The sequence below is a fragment of the Gastrolobium bilobum genome, unplaced genomic scaffold (genome assembly GCF_033153095.1).
Source record: "Gastrolobium bilobum isolate Gb01-03AN ecotype WA unplaced genomic scaffold, APGP_CSIRO_Gbil_v1 utg12900, whole genome shotgun sequence".
NCBI lineage: Eukaryota > Viridiplantae > Streptophyta > Magnoliopsida > Fabales > Fabaceae > Gastrolobium > Gastrolobium bilobum.
The window spans coordinates 1-11684 of record NW_026899616.1 but is presented as its reverse complement, the minus strand read 5'-3'; the positions used below and the strand labels follow the sequence as shown (position 1 = coordinate 11684).

The window sequence follows — 11684 nt, the reverse complement described above, 5'->3', positions numbered from 1 at the left end:
AGGTAATGACCAGACTAGTAGGTATAGTTCCAAGAGGCAAGCAAGTTAATAGTAATGGCAGATTAATAGCAAGAGAATGACTTGGAAGTAAATGGGCATAACAACAGTACATAAAAGATACCTCTCAGGTGTGACCCGGAGGGCTATTTATAAGGGAAATGGAGCGAGCTGGTGAGGGAGAGGTCAACTCTCCTTGGGATTTACTCCCATGGTGCAGTGTTAGGCGTGCTGGCGCTGTCATTGTGGCAGTGCTGCGCCCTCTGCACTCTGGCGGTGTCAGCACCGGGCAAAGGGGGAGTTTCCCTTTGTGGTTTCTGTCGTAGTCGCCTTCAACGGCAGGCATTCCAAGATGGGACATTTTGGAGTATGCCTTGGGCCTGCTGCTACGTTGGGGGTTGAGGGGGTCCATGTCAGCCCTAAGGGCTGACGTGGGGCAAGGCTGTGGCTGGGCTTGAGTGATTGGGCCAGCTGAGGGTTGGGCCTGTGTAGTTGGGCCGCCCCAGTATTTGGGCCATCCAGAACAGGAGCCCCCCAGCTTGGTAGCAGCCGTGGGGTGGTGCCAAGTTAAAGACTCCGGACGTTCTTGTCAGGGCGGTGTGCGTCCTTAGAAGGGGAGTTACTGGCGCTTTATGGGTATAAGTTGGCGCCTTGGTAGGTAGGATTTGGCGATCCACCATTTGGCGATGTAAAATTCTTGGCGATGTGAAATGCTTGGCGATGTGAAATGCTTGAGCACCCATCGCTTGGCGATGTGAAATGCTTGAGCACGGGCGATTGCTCTTGGTGATAACCGTCCTACGATCATTGATGACGGGGATTGGCAGGTGATGGAAACGGAAAGCTGCTTCTTAAAGGTACTTTAAGGGGCTTTTCGGTTTCCGAGGAACCATAATGATGAGCTATCCCATCATTACTATTTAGGCAGGCATCCAAGCGTCATAGGGTTCGGCGCATTAATGCGACGTGGCTGGTGATTTGTCCCTTTGAAGTGACCGTTTTGCCCCCTCTCCTTAACCGCTCATCACACGATGAGCATGCCATCGTACGATTAAGTGAGGGTTACTTACACATGTCTGTGTGAGACTTGTGTGATTTGCGTAACCGCTCATCCCACGATGAGCATGCCATTGAACGGTTAAGTGTGGGTTACTTACACGTGTCTGTGTGAGACTAATGTGATTTGCGTAACCGCACGATGAGCATGCCATCGTACGGTTAGGTGAGGTCTCTCTCTTTCCCCCCCCCCCCCTCTTTTTTTTTATAAAAAGGGGGGGAGCCCCCTTGTTAGGGCTCTTCCTTACGCGAAACCTACACTCTGCGCATTGCTCAGAGTCTTTGTTCCCTATCCTCAGTTTGGTGTGATAGTGCCGGTCTTCTTTCTCTTCTTTCCTGCGATTCTCAGGTATAGTCCTTCTTCTCTTGCCGTTTCTATTCTCCTTTGTGGTTGTCTTCTTCTCTTTTTCCTGCTGTACCGATGGTTAGGTTTACAGAACCTATCCCAGGCCTCATACTCCCTGAATTGGAAGTAGAAATTAAGGAAGAGGAATTTGACGAGGCCTTTGAGGCACTGGGGGATAGTGCGGTGGGGCCAGCTATGCGAGAGTGTCTTGCTAGTTGCACCCCAAGTCGTCCCTTAGTTCTTGGGGTTGAGAGGTTTCCCCATGGGAAGGTTCCCGAACTTCTGGGTTTTAGCGAAGAGGAGATTCAAAATCTTCTCCCCGAGAGAGTATCGGGTCCTATCCTACCGTATGCTGGTGAGGCGTCGTGTTTAATTCCCCGTAGTGGGCGCCGCAGAGGGCGCCACGATTCGGTTGGTGAGAAGAGCTCCAGACCTAGTGGGCGTTCTCGTGCCGCCTCTAGGAGGCAGATGCTCGCTTCACGCCGTCGCGTTTTTCGGCGTTCTGATTTTGGAGTTGGGCGATTAATTCGACCCGTATCCAACATCAACCGCCTACGTCAAAACCGTCCCTTAGAATATTATTTCCACCCTCGCCATTCTCCAGTCGCCCGTCGTTCCTCTCATGGTCTAATTCCCCCCATTCCCCAATCTTTCCATCGTCGCATGTATGATGAGTCGACAGAAAATCGTTTGGGTAGATATCACCCGGAGGATGGTCGCCTTACAAGATATGGCGTGTGGGACGCCATTTTTGAGGATATAGGGCTTTATAAGATACCGCCTGCTTGGTGGCCTTCTAACCTGAGCTATTCAGATTTTTACTCAAGTTCATCAGATACCTCGGATTCTGATGGTGAGTTAACTGTATAACTTTTTTTTTTTTTTGTTCTTGGCGCGGGGGGTGTTGGAGGTGACAAGGATGTTGATAAGGTGGGTTGGAGTAACTCGTTTCCTTTTGCAATGGTCTTCCTGGCGTATGTGAAGTTTAGAAGATTGACTGTGTGTTTGTCGCTCCTAGGTAGACCTTTCACGGATTTTCCAAAATTATGCCGACTGTTTCGTCGGACGATGGTCTCGGGGCGCAGGATTGGGTTGACTCAGTGGTGGCCTCAACATCTTCAAGCTACTCTGACAAGAGCATCTTACGCAGTCACTATAAAGGTGAATCTAGCTTTAGTATAACTGAAAACGGCGCCATGGAGGCGAAGTGGCAACCGATCGCGGTCGGCGCTGATCGTCGAGTTTGTGACGCGCCTCTTGCGGAGCAGCGATTACGATGGCGATTTATGGTGTACAAAACGCACTTTACTGATCAGAAGGTGAGGTTTCCGTTTTCCGAGTTCGAGATGGGGGTGTTATCTCACTTACAGGTTACGCCTTCACAACTGCATCCCAACGCTTGGGCGTTTGTCCGAGTTTTTGAGAGTATCTGCAAGTATTTTGACATGGCCTATTCTGTACGATCATTTTTCTACTGCTTTCAAGTGTCGCCATCCAAGAAGACGAAGCTTGGTTGGGTTTCTTTGAAGGCGGGCAAATCGGTTGGATCAATATTCGCCCAGTACGCCAACTCTTACAAAAATTGGACGTGTACCTTCTTTTGGATTGAACCAGTGCTAAGCGAGGGCGAGCTCCCTTTCTTTGTTGATCCATCGAGTGGGGAGTGCTGGTTTCCCCTGTACTGGACTAAGGCTCATTATGAAACGCCGGCCAGTCATTACTCGTTTGCTCTAAGGGTCTTGTCTCCTGGGGAGGTAAGGGCGATCAGTTGGTTTTTGGAGGTAAAGGGGGGTCTTGCCAGTTGGCCCACGAAGCAAGTGTTGTGTCATGGAGGTGTGGTGGCGTTCAAAATTTTCCTTTTTCTTTAACTTTGTGGCGATATATTCTGAGACTTCTTGTGTTTACCCTTCCTTGTGTTTATACTGACTCATATCTTATTGTTTGTAGTTGGAACCATGGCAACCGATGCGTTGAAACTTGCGCGTGATGCCGCCGCTAAAGTGAGGGCCAAGCAGGGCGTGGTGCCTCAGACTCAGACCATCCTTCCCTCCAAAAGGAAAAGTCTGGACAAGGGTAAAGCCGTGGAGGTCCGCCAGAAAAAGAAGAAAGTTCGGTCTGCTGCTGACATCCCTGCTGGTGAACTTGAGAAGCGGGCTAACCGCCCTATTATTATAGAGCCCACCGGCGTGACTGGCCACTCTTCTGCAAGTGAATCAGCACTTGGTTATGGGTTACAAGGCGCGACAGCGAGCTTAACACCACCAAGATCTTCCCAGGCAGGGCGCTCTGAGAGTTCTGGGGACGGTCTGACCCGGGATGGTGCCTCTGAGGGCGATCCGGCTGGGGGAGGTGACCACCCTGTTGAGCCATCTGAAGCTGTAGGTTCACCCCCTCTTCCAGAAATCCTTGTGAGCAGGGCGCTCAGGTTGTCAGAGAGGGACCTCGCCAACGGCTTCCCCAACGTCAGGCCTCCCAAGATGATAATGCCCCCGCGTTTCGACCGCCAGCAATACCTGGACTGCACCCAAGTAATAATTGGCCGCCTCCTGGGTCAACAGGAGATTACCATGGATTTTGAGGAACGATGTACCCGACAAGAGGATCTTATTGTTAACTTGGGGAGCAGGTGAATAGCTTGACTGCTGACGTAGGGCGCCTTGGCAAAGAAGTTGCTGACGGGAAAGCTTCTTCAAAATCGTTGATGGCGCAATTAAAAACGGCAGAGAATGCGGTGAAACAATTGACCGCCGATAAAAACAACCTGAGTCTGTCAGTGGAGAATTTGAAGAAGGAAAAGGAGACTCTTTTAGCAGAGCGAGATCAACCCTCTTCAGATTTATTTTCCGCGCACGGGAGCCTTCTCGCCAGGGATGACGACTATAAGAAGGCTATTGCGCAAGTGGGGAAGCTGGAAGAGGCTCTGGCAGATCTAATGTATGATTCTTTCAACAACGCCCTCAAGCAGGTTGCCGTGAGGCATGTTGGTGTCAATTTGACTGGCCTGGATCCGTCTTATGATGTAGAGGATGGCCAGATTGTAGAGCGCCTTGAAGGTGGTGGGGTGAAGGTGATTGAAACGTCACCAGAGACTGATGACGATGAAGGAGCTCGCGGCGTGCTTCCAATGACTGACACGGACAGTGATCATACGCGAGATGACGCTGGGCGTGTAACGTCAGGTGATCCTGTTGGTACTGCTAGGCAGGATGAAACGGTTCAGGTGTCGGTGGTGGTTGCCCCAGTAGTTGAAGGGGACCCGTCCGTTCAGGATCGGGATGTTTAAGATGCTCTGGCATCGGTGGCGTTTTTTTTTTTTTTTTTTGGCGTCGTTGGTATGTCAACAGCGGCTTTATGTTGTAGAGACTATTAATATCAACGAGTGGATTTCCTTTACCTTTGTCATTTTGCACGCTTTGTCTAAAGAGCCGCTTTATTTTTCTTGCCTCTTCTTCAGTGAATTAAGCTTGATTGTACGAGCGTTGGTTAGGGGTGAGGATCATGCCAGTCCAACTGCGGCGATGGTGGGAACCATCTTGCTTGCTAGGCGTTGGCTGGGGGTGAGAACCATCCCAGACCAACTATGGCGAGGGTGAGAACCGTCCCATAAGTTGGGCGTTGGCTGGGGGTGAAAACCATCCCAGACCAACTATGGCGGGGGTGAGAACCGTCCCGTAAGTTGGGCGTTGGCTGGGGGTGAGAACCATCCCAGACCAACTATGGCGGGGGTGAGAACCGTCCCGTAAGTTGGGCGTTGGCTGGGGGTGAGAACCATCCTAGACCAACTATGGCGGGGGTGAGAACCGTCCCGTAAGTTGGGCGTTGGCTGGGGGTGAGAACCATCCCAGACCAACTATGGCGGGGGTGAGAACCGTCCCGTAGTCGCATTTGATAGTGTTAAATTGAACTGGCGATCTTTATTGAAGCTCAAAACTCTGCCTCGTTAAAAACCTTTCCCAGCAAAACCCTATGGGACAAAAGCCTAGGAAAGGAAAAGAGTGCAGGAGTTGTTACATGATAACTTAACTATAATACATTTTGAGCTTATCGGTGTTCCAAGCCCTTGGCAGCGCCTTTCCTTCTAATGTTTCTAGGTAGTAGGCTCCATGACCTAATTTGTTGGTTACCCTGTAAGGTCCTTCCCATGTTGGGGCGAGCTTTCCTTCACGGGCGTTTTTATTTCCAACGTCTACTCTGCGAAGCACCAAATCTTTTTCTTGGAAACTCCTGGGGATGACCTTCTTATTGTAGTAAGTAGCTGATTTTCCTTTAGAATGGAGATCAGACTCGGCGGCAGACCTTCTGAGTTCGTCCAGCAAGTCTAATGCTTCTTTCAAATTCTGGGTGTTGTCGATCTCGATTACGTGCTCTCGCCGCCAGGAGGGTTCCCCGATTTCTACTGGGATCATGGCTTCAGCACCGTAAGTCAGCCTAAACGGAGTTTCTTTTGTGGATGACTGGGCGGTTGTCCTGTACCCCCACAGGACGTTGTCAAGATTGTCAATCCATGCCCCTTTGTGTGCATCTAGCTTCTTTTTAATTCCTTTGCCCAGCATTTTATTGGCTGATTCAACCAAACCGTTGGATTGTGGGTGTTCTACGGCAGCAAAGTGGTATCGTATGTGCAGGCTGCTCATTAATTCGCGGAACTTGGCATCGGTAAATTGAGTGCCGTTATCCGTGATAACTTCTCCGGGGATGCCGAAACGGTACACGGTGCTTCTCCAGAAGAACCGTCTTGCTTTTTGAGAGGTTATAGTCGCCAAGGGTTCTGCTTCTACCCACTTGGTAAAATAGTCGATAGTGACTATCAGCCACTGAATTCGCCCAGCTGCCATAGGGAAAGGACCCAGAATGTCGATGCCCCACTTGTAGAAAGGCCATGATGTGGTGATTGATGTTAACTCTCTGGCGGCGCTCTATGTATGTCGGCGAACCTCTGACATTTTTCGCATTTTTTGACGTGTTCGTGAGCATCACGCTCCATAGTTGGCCAATAAAATCCAGCTCTCAACGCCTTCTTTGCTAGTGAGTGACCGCCCATGTGATGGTCGTTGATTCCTTCATGGATTTCTTCTAACACGTATGGAACATTAGTGGGATTTAAACATTTCAAGAGTGGGGTTGAGAGTCCTCGCTTGTACAACCGCCCTTGTACTATACAGAAGTGGGCGCTTCTACGAATTATCTTTCTAGCATCTTTTTGGTTGGGAGGTACGGCCCCTTCAGCTAAATAATTGACAATGGGCGTGATCCAGGTTTCTTCAGTGGCTCCAGGGGCTTGCTCTGAGATACACATGACTACGCACGGGTTTGGCATACTCTGCTGGACTATAGAACGATTGTTGCCTGGGCTTTTAGTGCTTGCCAGTTTGGACAGAATGTCCGCCCGGGTATTTTCAGTACGCCGGATATGTTCCACCTCAACACTCTCAAAACTTTCGATTAGCTCTCTGACTTTTTGTAAGTATTTTCACATCAGTGGTCCTTTGGCCTGGTACTCGCCGGAGATTTGAAATGTCACCAGCTGGGAGTCACTAAAGACTTTGAGGCGGTTGGCCCCATTTCCTTTGCTTGGATCAGACCAGGTATCATGGCCTCATATTCTGCTTGATTATTTGTGGTGCTGAATTCAAACGATAAAGAATGTTCTATAGCCACGCCATCCGGATTTTCTATTATCATCCCAGCACCGGAGCCTTTGGCGTTTGATGGGCCATCTACGAATAGTTTCCACATTTCTGATAACGGTGTTCCCATGGCTTGGTTCTTGGGCGGGGAGAGCTGCGTCATTTCTGCAATGAAATCAGTGAGTGCTTGAGCTTTGATGGCAGTTCTAGGCTCATAGGTGATCTGATACTCAGACAACTCGATCGCCCACGACATCATTCTTCCCGCCAAGTCTGGCTTGTGCAGGACTTGGCGGATTGGTTGGTTGGTCCTGACGGTGATTGGATGGCATTGGAAGTACGGTCTTAAACGTCGTGCGACAAAGATAAGCGTCAAAGCTACCTTTTCCACCTGTTGGTATCGAAGCTCTGCTCCTTGTAGGACCTTGCTGATGAAATATACTAGCTTTTGTCCTTCCATTGATTCTTTGACAAGGGCTGCACTGATTGCCTCGGTACCTACGGCGAGATACAAATAAAGCATTTCTCCATCGTCTGGTTTGGCGAGCACTGGTGGACAAGAGAGTGCCCTTTTGAATTCCTGGAAGGCGTTCTCACATTCTTCCGACCACCGAAAGGCGGTTCCTTTTTTTAGTAAGCCAAAAAGAGGGAGCGATTTGTGAGCCGAATTGGCCAGAAAACGAGTGAGAGCTACTAACCTTCCTGTGAGTGCTGAACTTCCTTGATTGTTTGCGGGCTTCGCATTTCAATCACTGCCTTGCACTTATCAGGATTGACTTCAATGCCTCTTTCAGTGAGCATAAAGCCTAGGAATTTGCCCGCGGGAACTCCGAAGGCGCATTTGCTTGGATTCAAGCGCATGTTGAATTTTCTGAGTCTTTCAAAAACACCTTGTAGATCAACCAAATGTTGTTCCGATGTTCTTGATTTGGCGATCATGTCATCGATGTATACTTCGATGCGATTGCCAATCAGGTCTCTGAATACTTCATTCATCATCCTTTGGTAAGTGGCCCCAGCATTTTTTAGACCGAAGGGCATCATTGTATAACAGTAATTGGCGTTCTGAGTGATGAACGCCGTTTTGTCTTGGTCTTCTTCAAGAAGTGGGATCTGATTATAACCAGAGTATGCGTCCATGAATGATAGCATTTTGAATTCGGACCCGTTGTCAACCAACTGATCGATGCTGGGAAAAGGGTAAACATCCTTTGGACAGACTTTGTTTAGGTCAATGTAGTCAACGCACATTCGCCATGCGCCGTTTGGCTTTTTTACCAATACTGGGTTGGATAACCAAGTTGTGTACTTGATTTCCCTGATGAACCCGGCGGCGTGTAGCCTTTTGACCTCTTCATCAATCACCCTCTGGCGGTCGGGACCGAATTTCCTCTTTTTCTGGGCGAATGGCTTGGCTTTAGGATCCACCGACAAACGGTGGCAGCAAACGTTTGGATTGATACCTGGCATGTCAGACGGCTTCCATGCAAACAAATCTTTGTTTTCCTTGAGCAACTTGATTAACTTGTATTTCATCTCTGGTTCGATGGTGGCCCCGATGTTTGTTGTTTGATGATCCGCATCTCCTAAGACAACATGTTCCAATGCTCCATCCGGCGTGGGTCTGTCATGTTCCACGCGCGGATCATCTCTAGCGTCAAATTCTACCAAAAAACATTGGTCACGCTCTTTGGACTTCTCGCCGAGATTTCTTTCTGATGGCGACGTCGTCCCCGGCTTGAGCGCCCTTTCATCACTGAAGCTAGCTTTGGCCATTGGCCGTAAGGATATGTTGTAGCAGCTTCGGGCTATCGTCTGGTCTCCTCGCACTGTGGCGACTTTGTTGTCTCGGGCAACGAACTTCATTGCCAAGTGGGGGTGTGAAATGCTTGCCTCGAAGGCAGCAAACATCCTTCTACGAAGAATGGCGTTGTAAGCTGATGGGGTGTCGAGCACCAAAAACTTGATGTCTGCGGATCGTGAGGTGGGCGGCGTTCCAAGGGAGAGCCGCAAGGTAATCACTCCCAGTGGCTTTGTGGTGGTAGCGTTGAAACCTGAGAGTTCACCTGTAACAGGAGTTAGACTATCAACAGTGAACCCTAACGCTTTAAAGCATGGTAAAAACAAAATATCGGCTGAGCTGCCGTGGTCAATAAAAACGCGATTAACGCCGAAGTTGGCGATTATAGCTTGAATGACGAGCGGGTCGTCATGTCCTGGGAGGACGTCGCCTAAATCGCTGGCGTCCCAGACAATTTGAGGCCTTGTTGGACTAGGACTGTGCTTTTCTTTGCTGATCACTTTGCCAGCGACCGCCAGACACTGCTTCAAGTGTTTCTTTCTGGCGTTCGCAATCTCTCCTCCTCCACTCAGCCCGCCTGAAATCATGTTGATCACTCCGTGCTTCACCGGGGCTGAATCTTCGTCTACTTCTTCGCGCCTTCCTCTACGGTCTGGACTTGCTTGCGCTCTGCGATTCCTGGGGGAATCTTCTCTCCTATCACGATTGTAGGAGGGTCTGGATCTAGGTTGACGCGTTCTCCTTCTTTCAGGTGACTTGTTGCGCAGGAGATAAAGTACATCGTGTTTAATTTTTTTATATTTTTAGATATAATTTACCTATTCATTGATTACTCATCTAGTCTGATTCGAGCTATGTAAGATAACATGTGCAGCAAAGCTCTCCTTACCAAGTTTTAACACAGTTGCGCTTCTAGAAATTTGAACTCGAGACTATTGGTTAAGCTAGAACAACATGTTACCAATTTTTTTCATTTTAAAACGTGACTTTAGGTATAAAAAAATGTTGGGCCGCCAACTTGACACTGACATGTGAAAATTCAGGGTACATATGACAATCATCATGTTTTTAGAGAAAAATAATTTTTTTATTTGTGTTCAAAAAAAAATTTGAGGAGAAAATATGTTTGATAACACGTTATTTTTATTCCTAGAGAGAAAATGTTTCATTTGTTCCAATGATAACACATTATACAATATGTTTATTTAATAAATAGTATTTTATCACCAAACTTATGGATCAATTAGTATGAAATTGTTGCAGTCCATTTAGAACTGGATTAATTGAGTAATAGATGAATCGATAGAAAAATCTCAAAAATAAATAGTGCACTGGAAACGAAATAAACAAAAATAAGTTAATTTATTAAATTATTATTTCTGAACTATCAGTTCATTTTCTGGAAAATAAAATTGATATTATCTACCATAATTCTTAACCACTTTTAGAATTGAAAAATAAAATAAAATAAAATAAACATACGACAGGTTATTTTGCCTATCCATTTTTTTGCCTAGTTTGCCTACCTTTCTCAACACCATTAGATTATAATCTCATCCGATGATGGAGATTCATAAGATAAAACAAACCATTTTACCCCTTTTCTCTCTCCCACTGCCTCCCACCCTTTCTCTCTCCTCAGCTCGCGTGCACAAAGACATCCTTTTGATAACCCTTGGGGAAATTTCTTCTCGAGGAGCAGTTCAAAAATTTATTTCTTCTTGTAACGTTAGCTTCAGATCAAATTCTCAAATCCATGACGAAGAGAAATGGGCCTTTGTAACACCCCGTAGTACTCCAGTTGTTAACATCATGATATTACAATGTACACAGCGGAAGATTTGATTAAATACTTAACTTGTGAAAATACGAATAAACTTTTTCCAAAACATTTTATGGAAATATTTCTAAAAACTTTCACATGAGATATTACGAAAGCGTAAATCTAAAATATGCAACAACTAATTAATCTCGTTAGCCAGTATTAGTGGCCATTGACTAACCGGATATGACAACAAGTGTCATTCTTGCCAGCATCTCACGGACCGCATAACGGTTGTTTAACGGACAACTTGGATATAAGAATCTCGCACAATCACACCTGATAAACACAGTTAAATAACAGACAGCTTGCAAGTCCCACACGGACTGCAATCCCCAAATAGAGCAGTACATACATATTGGCTCTATGCCCAAATTTATAAATTTATACATCATGTCTTTGTGTACTCATCACATGCATCTAACATAACTCGTAATACATACATCAATAATCCAAAAGCTCAAACAGTAAATAATCCTGAGCATTATTACATACAACAACACAGTCTCAAAATAAGCTGACTAGGCATGTCAAAACACTATACATGCCACATAATCAACATAACAACAGCCACAATCCACTAGTCTGTAGTTGGGCCCTTGCCCTTAGACTGCATACTGCTAACCTAGGTACCTTACATGAAATTCCTCAAAAAAGGGTGAGATAACAACATCTCAGTAAACTCAAGATTCTTAGAGAATCCTCTAATCCTATAACACCTAACATTTCTAAAACATATATTTATATATTAAATATGGATTAAAGGGTAGGTTTAATGAAAATCCTGAAATTAGGGTTAAAATACAAAGGAAGGATAAAACGATAATTAGCCAAACACGTAACTCTAGGAAAGCAAAATTGAGTAGAGGTCTCAAATAAGAAAACTAACCCTGGAAATGGATTCAGAACGAAAAATTGAGTGGTCAAGCAAGTTTCTGGAAATTTGATGAATAGTGTTTTTTATCGGGTAAAAATATTGTGGTAAAGTTGGACCGTAAAGTGTGTCGAATAAATTTTGAGCTCTAGGTTTGGATA

The 11684-nt window shown here is 46.6% G+C and overlaps 1 protein-coding gene across 1 annotated transcript; it reads right to left on the bottom strand.

Annotated features, from left to right (window-relative positions):
* Positions 1 to 7719: 7719 nt before the first annotated feature.
* LOC133291977 (uncharacterized) lies at positions 7720 to 9414 on the bottom strand. Its single transcript, XM_061490339.1, has one exon. It carries the CDS (start codon positions 9412 to 9414, stop codon positions 7720 to 7722), a length of 1695 nt encoding a protein of 564 aa, XP_061346323.1.
* Positions 9415 to 11684: the final 2270 nt, after the last annotated feature.